This window comes from Cydia splendana, chromosome Z (assembly GCF_910591565.1).
Source record: "Cydia splendana chromosome Z, ilCydSple1.2, whole genome shotgun sequence".
NCBI lineage: Eukaryota > Metazoa > Arthropoda > Insecta > Lepidoptera > Tortricidae > Cydia > Cydia splendana.
In genome coordinates, this window is record NC_085987.1 from 32,706,959 (window position 1) to 32,724,597 (window position 17,639).

At 38.2% G+C, this 17,639-nt stretch overlaps 1 protein-coding gene and 1 long non-coding RNA gene across 2 annotated transcripts in view; both read right to left on the reverse strand.

The window, feature by feature from the left end:
- Positions 1-14,857, reverse strand: part of LOC134804716 (multidrug resistance protein homolog 49-like) — a 40,755-nt gene extending 25,898 nt beyond the window's left edge. The window contains exons 1-5 of the mRNA XM_063777879.1: positions 14,699-14,857; positions 10,096-10,138; positions 8,535-8,731; positions 7,596-7,740; positions 2,162-2,262 (exon numbers count right to left, since the gene is read on the reverse strand). Coding sequence (XP_063633949.1) covers positions 2,162-2,262; positions 7,596-7,740; positions 8,535-8,731; positions 10,096-10,138; positions 14,699-14,721 — 509 coding nt within the window. The 5' untranslated portion in view covers positions 14,722-14,857. The remainder of the gene's footprint in view (positions 1-2,161; positions 2,263-7,595; positions 7,741-8,534; positions 8,732-10,095; positions 10,139-14,698) is intronic.
- A 164-nt stretch (positions 14,858-15,021) lies between these two features.
- Positions 15,022-15,905, reverse strand: LOC134804556 (uncharacterized). Its single transcript, XR_010146141.1, has 2 exons — positions 15,401-15,905; positions 15,022-15,352 (listed from the first exon to the last, which is right to left on the reverse strand). It is a non-coding gene; the product is annotated as an uncharacterized LOC134804556 (long non-coding RNA).
- Positions 15,906-17,639: the final 1,734 nt, after the last annotated feature.

Below are 17,639 nucleotides of genomic sequence, written 5' to 3' on the forward strand. Positions count from 1 at the left end.
CTCACGTTTACACAACATATAACTTAAACAACATACGTAAACATTAAACTTTAACGGGTAGCTGCAATTTCTTTATCTACCCCGAACATTTTTATAAACTAATTTCGGGTAGTTTAGTGGTGTTTTATTAATATCTCTGTTGACATTTGTTGGGACGTCAGTCTTTCCGTGACCACAGCTGATGCAACTCAGCTGAAACCTCGGAATCAAAGGTAAAAACAATGAAATTATATCGCGGTAGACCCGTTTGTGTAATTAAATACGTATCTTACAATGTTTTTTTTTACAAAAAAAAGTTATCGATTGAAGTGTCAGTTGATGTTCGTTATTTCCATATTATTTTACTGAAATTTATTATTACGTTTTGTTTTTGTGTTCGATTGCGGTAGGTAACTAAACTTAATTGTTTGTATATCTTAAGAAAACATGAGTGTATAGGTATTAAGTGATGAAGAAGGATTACATTTTTCAAGTTATCTAATAGGTATGTTCTCACTGCTCCCGTGAAAAATTTTGTGTACTACCCGAGATCAAAGTTATTTACATCTCGTGCGCTTTTGAGTCCCTTACTACGCCCAAGATTCTAAATTAGATTCACGAGCGTAGCGAGTTATAGAATCTTTCGCTTGCACGGGACTCAAAATAAGCACTCGAAGAAATATCAAACTTTGATCTCTTGTTGTACAAATAACTAATCCTTTTTTAAGTAAATTATGGTTTATAAAAATTATTATATTTATATGGTTTAGCTAGTTTTGCCGGCAATTTTCCTATAGATTTTTGTTTCACAGAAAAAATTTCAAGTATTATATAATTTCAAATGGCAAAATAACATTTACACGATCAAATAATTTTAGTTCGGATTAGTTATGGTTCACTAAAAAATTAAAACATTGGTTTAGTTTCAAGGACAATTTGTTAATGTAATTTCATTTCACAGAATCATGGACATGTAGAAGAGTTACTTCTTATAAATACGGTTTTTACCAAAGTTTAAGATACAGAATAGTTATTAGGAGAATTTTATTTATTGAGTCGTTAATTTAAGCGGTGGTGGCCGAGTGGATATGACGCTCGACTTTCAATTCGGAGGTCGCGGGTTCAAATCCTGGCTCGTACCCATGAGGTTTTCGGAACTTATGTACGAAATATCATTTGATATTTACCACTAGCTTTTCGGTGAAGGAAAACATCGTGAGGAAACCTGCATACATCTGCGAAGAAATTCAAAGGTGTATGTGAAGTCCCCAATCCGCATTGGGCTAGCGTGGGGACTATAGCCCAAGCCCTCTCGCGAATGAGAGGAGGCCTGTGCCCAGCAGTGGGACGTATATAGGCTGAATTATTAATTATTATTTATAATTTAACGCATACTGCTTTTCTGGAAAACGTTCGTTTTTTTGGGGGTCGTAGTTCTAACCTAACCCAATTTTCTGGCAACAGTTCATTTTCTTGAGGGTCGCAGTTCTAACCTAACCTAACCCACTTTTCCAGCCACGGTTCGTTTTCCTAGGGGTGCAGCTCTAAACTAATCTAAACTGCTTTTTTAGCAATTTCAATGAATACTACGAGTATGTGAAAGTTAATTTAGTAAAATAATAAATTAGAGAGAAGTTTTTCTACTTAATATTAATGTCAAATGAACATTCGACCTATTGTGTTTCGACCAATGGTTTCTCGGGTAATTATGACAATTACTAAATGATTATTCTACGAATAGTAAATATGCGTATCAATGTTCTGCTTATTGACTACTCTCGCAAACGACTACTATGCGTAATGAGATTCGGCCAATCGTTACTCTGCCAAAGAACCCGTCGGCGAATCGTTGTCGGCGAAACAAAAATCGGCGTAATTTTTCTCGGAATATCAATAGGGCACCGTACCTACCATATTCTTGCACTGTCATTTACAAAACAATTATATTTTAAATTTATACAACCGGGTAGTTGCTGAGGTGCCTATATCAGCTAGACAAAACTGATATTTTTTGAGGTAGGTACTAAACCGAAATTCACCAAATAACGTTGCTTATTTTGTTTAGAACTAGATTTGTACAAAAAGTTGTCCCTCCTTATATTTATTTAGGTAGGTATTTACTCTCGGGCCGTTAGGTGATGCTGTTTTTAAGTAGGTACTTTTTCACCTTCAACTTACTTACTCTGACATTTTAGTAGCCAAGTTGAATTCCGTATCAGTGTCGAACCATGTCATATCCTGTCTTAGTACTGCCTCTAAGAAAAGCTTCCGAATTCTTGTGATCTGAAAGTGCATAAAAATGCATTAGGCAGCCGTCTCGGAAGTCGTCGTAAATTTTAATGCTTTCTACAGTTAATACCTAATGTGTAAAATACCTTTACATATGGCATGGTAAGTAGCCATGTACAACGAATTAAATACCTGCTGCAGACGATCTTCATTACGATATTTAATTGTAGATATCAACTTATCATTTTGTCTCTGTTTCCGCAAAACTCGTAGATAGACAAAGATATGACAAACCAAAGCAAGGCCATCAATTAAATCAATTGCTATGTACGCGTTTCAATAAAATACGAGATACAACTGTTGGTATACCATAGTAGGTACTATGCACTAAACACTTAACACTTGTTGTTTCATTGGGTCCGAGTTGAGAACAGAAATCATTTCAATCTAAATGTATTAAGCAGCAGATTTATGTGGCACATACATGCCACCACAATATTACTTATAATAATAGTGTTTATGATCTAAATACTTCAGTGGTTAAGATTCTAGTTCTAGGGTAAGAAAAGTAATGCAAAAGATTTTTACACGATTAATATACCTGAGTAATTAATTGGCATACTCAGATTTTATATTCCAGATTTCCAGATACTTACTAAAATTTACAGTTTGATTGCCTGACTGAGATACAAAATATACTCATGGACACATTTAGAGGAACACAAACAAAAAAAAAGGTTTAATTAGGGCGAGCGAAGCGAGCCCTATCACTATCCTCCTGCCGCCCAGAATTTTTTCCTCAAAGATGGGGTACAAGCCCAGAGGCCTTTTTTTAGGTTCACATGGTTCCGGCCCAAGACTTCGACGTATGATTACATTGTCATAGCATTTTATTATGGGTGTGAGATTTTTTTAGCATCATAAGGGGTATCAGTAGAAGGTTAAGAAACCAAAGAAACACCGAAACTCGATGTCTTTTTTATAGGACTCTGGGCCGCTACCTCAACAAAGTTGTTTTACTTAGATTGTGTATTTCTGAATTTATTCAAATAATTAATGTACCATTACGTTGATTTACCCTGCTTCTGTAACATATTTTAAATATATCAGAATTAAATAACGCATTTCATGTAAAATATTATTACAAAAAAAAATTACCTACCTTAGCCACATGCTAACAATAATACTAGCCACAAGCAGCATATTGTCTTACTTTGACTATTAGATTATAAAAATACAGTGAATATTCAATTCTACACAAGCAGTGGGAAACTAATAAACTGGGAAAATTACCTAACTAATAGGCACTAAACTCGAGCATATCGATTTTTTTCATAAAAATAGGGTAACCGCCCGCAGACCTATTAAAATCCTATAGCTACTAATTACTACCATCTTATTTTAATTTATGAATTTTTAAATATTTTTGCCAAAACTAACTATAAAGCTTTTCAAAAAGACATTAAACATTAAATACTTTATTAAATTCTAATTCTAATCGTTAAACGAACAGCATATCCAATGCAAATCAACCCAATATAGCGGTTAAAGCCCGTAGACCTATAAAAACCTTAAATATATTACGACCCACATGCCTTCCTATAGGTCTTCCAAATGTTAATTGTTGTATTTACATGAATATTGATTAAAAGTAAAAAATAAATGTGGTAAAATAAAGACGAACATATTAGACATCATTTACAACAAAAATACACAAGGAATCTGCCGAGATAGCCAAGAAATCATCGATTAAATTACGACGTCCTCGACCTCTCGTCATTGTTTTGGATATTACTTCAAAACTTACATATCATGTTACACAGATTGACATCTATTGAAAACGTCAAATATGATGAATTCATTCAGATCTGATCTGAATTCAATACGCGATAAATTTGAATTTTTATGACAGGTTAAAGTTGTAGACCTTTTAAAAGGTCATTGAGCGCGTATAAGTTAAAAGTGTAATTAGGCTTGGGCCGGAACCACTACTCAGTCGGAGACCTTTTAATAGGTCTTTGGGCGGCAGGAGGCTATACGGCAAACTATGCATTCTTGTGGTACACTTTACGGAAAAACTACTGCACTGTTAGGTTTGAGATTTAACATAGTGATTTAAATTTATGTCTAGATGTGTTATCAAACATAAAAATATCATTTAATAAACCCAAAAAAATAAAATAATGTAAAAACACTTTGTTTTACTACTAGCGCCATCTGTTGAAAAAAAATGAATTAACATTCGTGCTAATGTTAATTATTTCTTTCTCCAACAGATGGCGTTACTAGTAAATAAATAAATTAATATTGGACATTGTTATACAAATTGACTAAGCCCCACAGTAAGCTCAAAAAGGCTTGTGTTGTGGGTACTCAGACAACGATACCTATGTGGTGTTTTTAATTTCAATAATGTCGATGTCGCTTACGCCATTAACAACGATGAATACAAAAGTGGGTTAAAATTTTGGATTCAGACCCACCTCGCTTCGCTTGGTTTGATTCCCAATTTAGCAATTAAGTTACTGTGAATACCTACTAGAACAATCAATCTTGCTGTACCTAAGTATATTCACTGCGGAGGTCAATTTACTCGTATGTTTTGTGACGCTGATAAACTGATCAGTCCTGTTGTGTTAGCAAACTTAAATCGGGTATTTTTAGTTCGAGAAACAGTTTTGGCGCCATTCATTTATTACGTAAGACGTTTTTGGAGTGGAGGGGGGTCGAAAATATCTTATTTATTCCAATTTTTCTTACTAGGGGGAGGGAGGGGGTTTTCATAGTTCTTACGTAAGTAAGATCACAAAGATGCTATTTTTTTAATTACTATGAAATTATGACGTTTAAAATAATAATAATACTTCCATACTCTATGCTATCAAACACGGTGCAGAGTTTAGCTTAAACGAGCTCAAGTACCTACCTTTATCCTGTATAAACGTACGTACAAATAAACATTCATAAGATTTTTTTTTTTAAATAATTACTAAAACAAACCAATCGTGTACTCAGTTTTCCTTTAGATTCTTACGTAATATATGGCAATGTAGGGGGTAGGAGCGGGAGGGGGTCAGCCTATTCTTATTATTTCTTACATAGGGGTGGGAGGGGGTCAAAACTGGCAAAAATTGTCTTACGTAATTAATGAATGGCGCCTTTAGTGTTACTTGGTGTTATTATTGCTTGGAACTGCTAAAATTATAAATAAAGATCATATACGTAATACAAACTTCAGTGCTTAAGGGCCGATACACGACTGCAACTTGTATGGGAACTGCACGCCGACTGCACTCCAATTGCAACGTCGGCGTGCAGTTCAACAAAATGACCCAGAACCCTCTGGCAGTTCCTAGTGGAACTCAGGTTTGGTGCAACAAAGGCACATTATGTTTTGGTCATCCGACTCATCTTGATGAGCACTTAGGAGAGTAGTACCCAAGATAGAGCTGATGCTGAACCCTGGCGTACCTAGTGGAACTCAGGTTTAGTGCAATATAGACACACGCTGTTTTGGTCATCTGACACGTCTGAATGAGCACTTAGAAGAGCAGTAGGTAAAGCTGATGCTGGTAGGTAGAGCTGATGCTGAACCCTGGCTGTACCTAGTGGAACTGTGTGTGTGTGTGTGTGTGTGTTTATGTGCGGAGCAGCGTGATCACCGCCAGTAGGTAGACGGGATAGTTTTTCCCTCAATTGTGTGGTGTGGACGAAAAAATTAAATTCAAGGACATTGGCTCGCTGACCCAACATTATGTAGGAAAGCAAGTTGGCTTCCTTACAAAAAGTACTGGGCGACCGTGTAGGATGTAATAAGCGCTTATGAAATTGTATATTAAGCCCCCTCCAGACTATGCGCGTGAATCGCGGGCGAAGCCGCGAACGCGAGTGTGGAGTCGATTTCGCAGGTCTGCGTTCAGGACTCCACACTCGCGTTCGCGGCTTTGCGCCGCGATTCGCGCACGAGTGTGGAGGAGGCTTTACGTGTAGATGATATTGGCAATTTGATTTTGTCGTCTGGACACGTTTTTGATGGACAAAGTAAAAGCTGTAACCGACAGGCGTACCGAACAGCAACCGGGGTCCGGTTAGTAAGTATATTTCTTTCTTGCTCTCACATATAGCTGCGTTCTTAACGGACTTATTACGTACTCACTCGATCGAACATGAAACAAGCCTCGGATTGGATCAAAGTTGCGGTCCGGTACGTTTAGGTAGAAAAACTCCGCGAGCCCTTACAAAGCTCTGCTTTTTGCTAGTTATCTACTGGATTATGTACAGCACTTAAAGTAATTTCAAAATTTGTAATTATTTTTTTTTGCTTTCCTCTAAATTTGTCCATGAGTGTAGTTTAGAATACTGTGTTCTAAAGTTGCTAATATTTGGTATTATCAATTATCAAGACCGTATCGTTAAGTATAGGGAGTAGGGACAGATAAAACCTGGTCTAACTGTTGGCATGTGTATTATTTTGTATTACTATGTTCTTAGAGTATGATCTGAGAGTATTTTTACGCTATATCTGATTTAAGAAGGTTTGACATTTTTTTTATTTTAGGGACTTTATGATGCTTTTAATACCGTATAGCACTTTTAGTCCGGACAAGCCTATCGAGCTGAATTTGAGACTGTTTCACCGACTCTTTGGTACGATTTAAAGTAACAACAGGTTAATAGGCTGCCAAAACATGTTATATAAGTGTCCTCCGTGTGTGTGTCGTTAGTATCCTCTTCATGATTGGTCAATTGAGCAGCTGCGGAATTAAATGTGGAGAATTTTTACATAAAAACAGTTTTCACCCCACGTTTTGGGATCCCTTCAATTTCCAATGCAAGCGAAATGACGGAGACAGCTAGAAGAATAAGCTAAAAACCAAAGCCTAACGGACATTCATGGCGTTGATCTATCGCTAGAGCGGATCGATAGAAACGCTCCATGAGATGTCAAAGTCAGAGTTGTCGTAAGTAACATGCCATATTATCTAAAAGGCCACCATACACAGATCCAAAACTTTTTTTTAACGAAAAGAAATGATTAGACTATGTCCAGATGTTTCGCTATACGAATCATGTGTACATAGTACGATTTTTTTTTGTGATATTGTCTTGTTCGAAAACCGCAAATTTTCTTGTAGGTAGTATTTGTAACAGTCGTTATTGTTACTCGAGAGAATTGGGTAAATTTCATCCAAACCATATGCTTTACGTCGAGCTCCCAGGACGAAATGTGTACCTTGTTAAAACACTAATGAAACACATGTGTAATTTTGAAATAAAAATATAATACCAAAAAAAAAACGGCTATGTAAAGTTGTCCACATACTTAACGATACGGTCTTTATAAGTTGCTAATATATATACTTAATTATTTGGTGCCATATAAGTACCTGTCTCAGAGCACTCCAGTTGATGAGCGCTACCGAAGAGATGACGAGCACTAGCGATACTATCACGCAGACAAACGTGCCTATGGCCATCGCCTTCGCATCGTCTATTAGGGCGTCCATATGCTGTTTGGGAGATCCATTTTTCCTGACAACACACAAAAGTTTTTGATTTAAGTAGGTACCTACATACAATAAATTGGAATTGGTGCAACTACTTCCTCGGGAGAAAAAGGAATGGATTGAGTTATTCTTGGCACCGACAAAGATCTGCAGAAATCCTTTCCTTAGCATGTCGGTTAAGTTTAGTTAGGTACTTTACTTAATAGCAAGGATTCTGCGCTAACAGTGAACGTTATTAATCGGTTTCAAAAAAAGGAGGTTCTGATTTTGACTCGTATGGTTGGTGTATGTATGTTTGTCCGCGATGATCGACCGTTTGGCTGAACTTATTTTGATGTGGTTTTAAGAAAAGGATCGTGAATCATTATTTGCTGCCAAACGAGTAGTTAGTAATACAAGAACTAAATTAATGACTAAAGTTTAGTACCTAACTAAACTATGTCTTTTTGACGTTAGATATTAAAGCCTAACTTTTACACATAATTATTGAGACTAACGACCACTTCTATTACGATTACAGTGTGCCTAGCCAAGGTGACAATCGTTTGCGCTACGATAACGAAACGCTTTGTGTCTCTCTAATCTCTCTATCACTCTTTAACATGGGTGCGACAGTGACAGTTGCGTTTCATTCGCTACGGAGCGTAAACGATTGGCATATTAGACACGCACCCAAGTTTGCTCACATCAGCACTAGCAGCAACAACCGTCATTTAAAAACTATGTAAAATGGCCTTGATCGTCCCTTTCAGGGGGATCGTACGCTTGTTTGTTAACGGTATGATTTGTAAACGATATAAAAAGTGCAAAAAGCCTTACAATCTCAGGCCTCCTCCGAAGACGATCATGAGCGGCATGTAGCTGGTGTACTGATCCTGGTAGCTAGTGCGCTCAATGAAGGTTGTGCTCAGCTCCCCGATCTGCACCAGGATGAAGCACACGCCACCGCCGCTCAGCAATCCCAGCACCACTCCCAATATTGTCGCCGCCCGCTCTGTCCATGTCGCGTAACGATACTACAAGCATATATATTTACCTATTTATACTACCATACCTATTTATGCAAGTTGAGTGGTTTATAATACGAATTTATAAATAAAGTAGGTACCGAAAATATCTCCTCCACACACAGTCACACATCATACACACTCATGAATTTTATTTTAATCATTGTACATATAAACCGAGGGTGACATCGGCAACGAGCGGGGATAAAATATATATCTATTTTAATAGGTGCCTTACCTCGCACTATTATATGGAAATGACAATTGACAACTTACAAATGATTGTCGTAAGGATTACGATAGGTTGTCGGTACATGAGATTTTATGATTTATTAATTGTGGTAAATAAACAATGTCATGTTTTAAAGGCGGGTGGGCTAATTGGCCCTTTATGACCAATAAGGACAAGCGATATGTCACCGGACAAGTTGTAGCGTAGGCGACATAAGTTTAGGTTTTAATTCAAGTTTGGTACAATTTTACCTAAATCAGTTCAGCGGCATTCCCCACACAAACTTCCACCTCCCTTTTCACACTTTTTTTTGGGATAAAATCTATCCTATGTTCTTCCCCGGGATTCAAACTATCTCTACACCGAATTTCATCTAAATTGGTCCCCAGCGGTTTAAACGTGAAAAAGCGTGATTTTTTTTCTTATTTTATGTTTTTACTTCGGAATTATGTCAATATGATACCATAAATGAACTGGGCATCCTTTAGTGTACCCCTTACTTTTTTTCATTAAAGTGTCACAAGGGCCTCTACGTGTTAGCTTCGTCTCCGCGCACGCCTCAAATTTCCGGAACACCATTGTTCCGTAATGGGAAACAAAATTTAATAAGTAATCTTATTGATGAAATGTCTATTTATCTTGCCATAACTTTTTAACACAGAGATTTGTCAATTTTCGCCGTACCAAAAAATGGAGTAAGTACCTACCTATACATATAAAAAAAACCCTTCCGATGGTAAATCGCTTATTATTATTGGTTCCAGGGCCGGTGTCCATACAAAAGTCGCCCATCCTTCTTTGCATTTTTGTCCTTATAACTATTTTACTCCAATAAGCTATTCGGGCCCATCGTGTATGATACTTATTGCTTCGTATTTTTTGGTCGTAGATAGAGCTTTGGGGCTGTCCATAAATTACGTCATCGATTATTGACGATTTTTGACCCCCCCCCCCCCTTATAATCATCCAAAAATCATGCTTCAAATGACCCCTTTTCCTCCTACTTCATGCTACCGTCATCCGATGTCCAGACCCCCCCCCCCCCTCATTTGAAATGACGTAATTTATGAATAGCCCCTTTTCAAATTTTTCAAAAGATTAAAAATCAAGGGAATAGTAAACAATAATTATTACTACTTACTATTTGAAGGTACGAAACTTTAGGAGGCTCTATTTCTCTAACTCTGAAAATAAAAGTAATTTTACTTAAGTACGTAGGTACCTATTGCAAAAGTTAAACTATGTAATTTGTTTACCGTTGAGTAAGTTGGGTTCTAATGAAATTAATATACAGGGTGTTTGGTCCATCGTTTGCCAAATTAAAATGGCGGATAAGTGGGGTAGTTTTCTATCTTTCCACGCCCTTTAAAAATTTTTTGGGCCCACGAGTATTTTTTTTTTTGCTTTTTTTGTTGTTTTTGAAAAATCTTCAGGGGCGACTCGTTTAAACTTAAATAAAAAAAAAAGTAAGTGGTAGAGAGATGCAACGTTTAATGCGTCGTGATGTCTAACGTTAAACGCTTTTACCAAAGTCAAAATTACTGACATTTAACCTCTAGTTTTTTTTTTAATTAACCCTCAAATGTTTTACAACATGTAAAAATTTACACCAAGGTCAACTTTGATTTTCAATTTAAAAAAAACAAAAAGAGACCACGTTCATGAAATTAGTTTACAAAATTCTGTGTTCTGTCCTCTTTCTAATGATGTACAATAATCCTAAAAAAACCTTTCATGAACTTCATTTTTTTCCGATGTTATGTAACGGACGCAACAGGCAAAAATTATCGATATTTAATTACACAAACGGGTCTACCGCGATATAATTTCATTGTTTTTACCTTTAATTCCGACGTTTCAGCTGAGTTGCACCAGCTGTGGTCACGGAAAGACTGACGTCCCTGACTGACGTGACTGACTGGCTGTGGTGACGTCAGTCTTTCCGTGACCACAGCTGGTGCAACTCAGCTGAAACGTCGGAATTAAAGGTAAAAACAATGAAATTATATCGCGGTAGACCCGTTTGTGTAATTAAATATGTGTACAAAACGCGAGAGTTTAAAGTGTTAAAAATTATCGATGCCTAAACATTGACGCTTTAATCTCCTTTGAAATCCCCTTTGCCTATCCACACGCGGGTTTTTTTTCAGCGATGAGGTTTGCTGGTTGTGAAGGTTTAAAACTTATTTTTCGTAAATTTAGTTGATGGTGCTATCTCCCTCTTACATAACACTAAAGCTGTTAGGTTCCGACGTCGCGTCGTGTCCATAGTTAATTTGTGTTTGGTTTTGTCTATCAAATTGTAATTAAATGTGAACGCGCCTTATTAGTGGAAGGCCGTTTTAAAAAAATAAAACTTAGGCGCGAAACGCGGGAAATGTGACCGATGTCGGAACTTAAAAAGCCATAAAAAAAATAGAAGGCAGAAAACTGAATTGTCTTTTATTATTAATCTCTTTTTTGTTGAGTTTTGATCATTTGAAAATGGCTACTTTTTCGAATGAAGAATACGCGGACATGTTAATGGCGTACGGTAAAGCTGATGGTGTTGCACGAGCAGTGCAAAGAAGCTACCAGGAACGATTCCCTAAATAGACGCTTACCAACCCGCCACACGTTTCAAAACACTTACCGCCGCTTACGGGAAACTGGAAATTTGAACGTAAATGAACCAAGAGGGATTGTGGTGCGATACAATGTTGAAGTTGATAACCGGATTTTGGCACTGTTCGAGGAAGAGCCGACTAGAAGCATCAGAGATTACTCGGCTTCTATCTGGAAGGTGTGGAAAGGTCTTCGCCAAAACAACAGACACGCATTTCACTACATTTGCAGCCTGCAGTCTTTCGCAGATCGTCATCCCACCTGGTTGGAGGGCGTCCTACACTACGTTTGCCGAGTCGCGGTATCCACCCAAGAACACGTTTACCCCAGCGGTTGTCGGTTCTTCGTGCGATATGGCCAGTCCACTGCCACTTCAGCTTGCTAATTCTTTGAAGAGCTATGTCGATAACTTTGGTTCTCTGTCAGATGTATTCGTTGCGAATCCTATCCTTCAGAGAAACTCCGAGCATAGCTCTCTCCATAGCTCGCTGAGCGACTTTGAACTGGTGGACCAACCCTACCGTGAGTGTCCATGTCTCGGCTCCGTAGGTCATGACGGGTAGGACGCACTGATTGAAAACTTTTGTTTTCAAGCATTGCGGTATGGATGACGAGAAGACTCGGCGTAGTTTCCCAAACGCTGCCCAGCCCAGCTGGATCCTCCGCTTGGCCTCCTTCTCGAAATTGTTTTTACCTAACTTTCCCGTATGCGGCGGTAAGTGTTTTGAAATGTGTGGCGGGTTGGTAAGCGTCTATTAGGGAATCGTTCCTGGTAGATTCTTTGCGCTGCTCGTGCCATCGGCTTTACCGTACGCCATTAACATCTCCGCGTATTCTTCATTCGAAAAAGTACCCATTTTCAAATGATCAGAACTCAACAAAAGAGAGATTAATAAAAGCACTAACAAAAGACAATTCAGTTTTCTGCCTTCTGTTTTTTTATGGCTTTTTAAATTCCGACATCGGTTACATTTCCCGCATTTTGCGCGTAAGATCTTTTTTTTAAAACGGTCTTCCCCTAATAAGGCGCGTACACATTTAATTACAATTTGATAGACAAAACCAAACACAAATTAACTATGGACGCGACGCGACGTCGGAACCTAACAGCTTTTGTGCTGTAAGAGTGAGATAGCACCTTCAACTAAATTTACGAAAGATAAGTTAAAACTTATCTTGAAGGTTTAAAAACCTTCACAACCAGCAAACCTCATCGCTGAAAAAAACCCGCGTGTGGATAGGCAAAGGAGATTTCAATGGAGATTACAGCGTCAATGTTTAGGCATCGATAATTTTTGCCTGTTTCGTCCGTTACAAAACATCGGGAAAAATGAAGTTCATGAAACGTTTTTTTGGGATTATTGTACATCATTCGAAAGAGGACAGAACACAGAATTTTGTAAAGTAATTTCAAGAACGTGGTCTCTTTTTGTTTTTTTTTTTTAATTGAAAATCAAAGTTGACTTTGGTGTAAATTTTTACATGTTGTAAAACATTTGATGGTTAATAAAAAAAACTAGGGGTTAAATGTCAGTAATTTTGAATTTTATAAAACCGATTAACGTTAGACATCACGACGCAATAAACTTTGCATCTCTCTACCACTTACTTTTTTTTTATTTAAGTTTAAACGAGTCGGCGCTGAAGATTTTTCAAAAACAACAAAAAAAAATACTCGTGGGCCCAAACATTTTTTAAAGGGCGTGAAAAGATAGAAAATTACCCCACTTATCCGCCATTTTAATTTGGCAAACGATGGACCAAACACCCTGTATTATATATACTCGGAAACGTACCAATGTCGCAAAAGCCATATAAGTACTTATCCAAAAACACAAGCCGAGCAAAGGGTGAAATTGTACCTATCCAGTGTGTAAATTGTAATGTAGGCAATGTCAACAAAGAAATACCTATTCGTTTAGTTATTCTAGCTCATACAGTTATTTCAATGCTACAGCTGACCTTATGTTATGATTATGAATAGAGCCTATAGTACGTTTTTTTAGCATTAGAAAAAGACTACGCGATCTTAACGTGTCTTTTAATTGAAATACGCTTTCTAAAAACTAGTAACTATTTATAACTAATGAAAGCAAAAGAATGTATGTAAATAATCGTATATGATTCATAATGGTTACATATTTGCCGTGACTTATTTTTCAAAAGTGTTTTAATAAAAATACACGTCAAGATTGTTTACACCTTTTTTCAAAGGCTAAAAATACGAACTACAGCTAAGATCTATCGCTTTATCCGCCAACAAACTGTCCTCCGTTTGGTGGAATATAACGAAAACGAAACTGTAATGTCTCTTTGTCGCACTAATATGGAAGAGTCATAGCGAGACGAGACATTACCGTGTGGTTTGCTACGGGGCAAACGACTGGCATCTTGGCTAGGCCCTCGGATAATACTATATAGGTACCTACATAGGAAATAAAATACAAAACAGGCGCGCAAAAATTATGATAATTAAAATGAATTAAAATTGTCCAGCAGTGGGAGTGGGACACTGTAACGGGCTAAATAAGAAAAAATAAATGAAGTAGAAAACCAGATCTGTTCATCACAAATATTAATAAATAAGTAATTGCATCGTGAAAAGACAGCGAAAATCCCATGTCTCGTGAAATAAGTAACCTGGACGCTAGATATAAATTCACCTTGTAATTAATATCATAATAATAATACCTACCTACATGACATTAAAGCCCTCCAAGGGGCCTCTAAATGTTGGATCTATATCCCCACGCAAGCCTATCAAAAGACCGGGATTTACATGCAGGCCCGTGAAATCCAAGGAGATACCTACATATCGTCACTACTTTGAAAAAGAACTCGTATCTTGTTCTGTCAATCAAAAGAAAAATGTGGTAACTAGGTATGTGGTAACTATCTACTAGGTGATGCGTACAGAGTTACTGCGTTTCAACTTTAAGTAGCAGTGTGAGATACGAGATCTTTCCAAGTAGTGATGATATTACCTACATTATTTTTACATTATTATTTTTATTACCTACATAAAAAAAAAATAACAGGGAGCTTAAACAAACAAATAAATATTGATAAAAATAAGGAACTGAAAACATGTTAAGAGAAGCGCGGCAATGAAAATCGCGTGGCTAATTATTGTGACTTACTTTTTATCTTTTTTAATTCCCATATCGGAGGAAAGTTACACTATTTGTATAATTTATAACTGACATGTATACATGAACGCGTGCTGAGACACGGACCGCGCGCAAGCGGCTCACTCGGGAAGTGGCACGATATTAAGAATCGCCGATCTATTATACACTGAATAGGAACAAGTGGAACAACTAATAAAGACTGCTTAATTTATGAGACAAATTTCGAACAAGTGAAGGACTCGTTGCAATCGAGCTAATATAATTACTATATTTATTTATTAGTGTATACGAACTTGATATACACACCTAGAAAAAAAAAACTTAAATAACTAACCTACAAAACTTAAAAACTAAATCTAAAAATAAATAAAACTAATCTTAAAATAAATAATTAAAAACTATCCCCCTGCGGAATGGTGCCGTAGATGCTGGCAGCATTTCCTCGCTGTATCGCAATACTTATTCTTTGTGCGAGGAAGCTGCCAGATCTACGGTCACCAGTGGCGTCAGCTATCCTTTTGGATAGATCCTTAAAAAGCGTAGACGCGTTCGGACTCCACGGGCCAAGGGTCTCGACACCAAAAGGTACGAAATTCTATTCGGGGCCGAGACCCCTATATTTGGTCTTTTTTAATGTTTCGGCCGTCTCTGCTGCCGCGCCGGCTTTTGTAGTAGTGCCGTGGAGATGAGACGGGGCTAGGGTGTCCACACAGGTGGCGTCCCACACCAGCACCCGTCCCATCTTCCACGGAATTAGTGACGTTCCGTCTGGTCTCTTACCATCGTCTCTTACTATACCAGGAGGCTCGAGAAGAGCCGGTACGTTGACGCTGGTAAGGGACCGGCGGAGAATATCGTTAAGCGCGGCGTGTCTAGAGAAGCGGCCGGCGCTCCTTTGGCAGGAGAGCCCGTGGTGTCCGAAGGCGTCGACGTCAGTGCCGCAGGGGCACCTATGTGGAGCACAGACCCGGACGCCGAGTTGCAGGCAGGCCGCAACGCGCAGAGTGTGCGGCCCCAGGAAAGTGCCGGTGTGCACCGACGGGAAGGCGTGCAGCCAAGCGGCGGACTCGCTGGAACCGGCTGCTAGCAGTCTGGCGCGTGCAGAACCTGTACTGCGGCTTAAAAGACAGTCATAAGTAATTTTGCATTGTATGTCGTCCCAGGCCCTTTGCGAATTTAGATTTTCGGGAAAATCCTTACCCGGGCAGGCGATGGACCAGGCCTTTTTAGACTCCGTTAAGCCAGTAATCTCATAGTTTGGAGGACATGCCCTCAGGATATTACCTATGAGAGTTGCTGAACTATGAACGGAAGACAAAAACGCTGGTGTAGACACACTTGAAATTTTGCGGATCCTTAACACACCGTGGCGAATGGGAAGGGATGCCTGGGTGGGTCCATGACTCTTCGCTAAACTGCAGGTTCAATTACTATATGATATGATATAACATAGACTGTCTTTCCAATAACGTATACACGATCGAATATCGATCGTCCGAGATAATACTTACTTGCATTTAGTAGCAAATGTATTAACTCATACTTGCTCATACTAAACACGAATCAATATGTAAACAGGCCCTAAGGCAAGTGTACACGCTCGTAAGGGCTTTATCAGATAAAATTAAATCATTGATTATCTCCAAATTAACAGGCCTAATTTGTAATAAAAAAAATGATTATGTATATTAATTCTCGGCATGTCCTTGCATTTGCAAGTACAATATCTAATTAAATCAAACTAATCAAAACGTCCAAGTAGCATTAAAGTTTATTTGTGTACAGTGAACATAATTTAAATGTACGCAAGTTAATTGCACTCTTTTAATCTATTCTCTCTACATCTCAACCTTCTCTCTCTTTCAAATTCCTTCATCCTAATTACATAATCTCGCTGTTCACAGTTGAGGTAATTGTGTCTCTCATGATGGCATTTAAACAACAGGGGAAAGTTGATGTGTCGACACACTTGGTAGTCCAGCAGGTAGTCCGCGCAGTAGTCCCGGAACTTTGGGGGAATGCGGGCAGACACCAACTCTTCCTCTTTCACCTCTCTGTCCATCTTGCGGGCCAGCCTTGTGTATGAGAACCCAACCGTTGGATCGAACGCTGGCGGCCTGTTAGGTTCAAGGCCTAGCTTCCTACTAGTCAATGAACCCAATACCTGGCCCATTCTTTGGGCTTTTACAAACTTTTAAGGTAAATAGACATTTATAAGGTTCAGCGCAATTTCATGTGATAATTTTGTTTGACATTTACTGTCAAAAAACAGCCAGTTCATCAGCATAGATACGAATAGAAAGAGGCCCTATATGTGTATAAAAATAAATCAAGGCAGGGGTGTGCCAGTTAACATGTTAAAATAATATAGTTTGTCAAAGGACTGTCTCATTTCAATCATAGACAGAGATAATCATACTATCTTTGTCTTACACTAGTACTAGCACCCAAAAGAAAAGAATGAGTATAGTTTTCCTGGTTCTTACTGACTGACAAATTGGTTTGACCAACTATATATCCACCTGTCCTAAGCTGTTTTGGTTTTTCAATTTGGAACCTTATTAAACTAGTAGTTCGCCCCGAACTGAGAACTCGCGGTGTGCCAAAAATTATATAGAGCGATTGACTTTGTTGCACCTACTTACTCGTATAGGTCGACATAAAATAATAGAAAATAATTTCAAGAAAAAAAAACCGACTTCTATGGGGGCCGGTGAAAGATTATTGTACATAGATGGTCCACTATGTAGAAGAGGAGGTAAAACCACCCACTTTTCTAGTAGGTAGCATTTCGTTTCTGTAAGGGTCGCAGTTTTAGCCTCACGAACCCACTTCTCTGATAGCAGTTCGGTTCTGTGAGGATTGCAGTTCGAACCTAACCAAAACCACTTTTCTAGTAGCATTTCATTTCTGTAAGGCTCGCAGTTCTAACCTAACCTAACCCACTTTT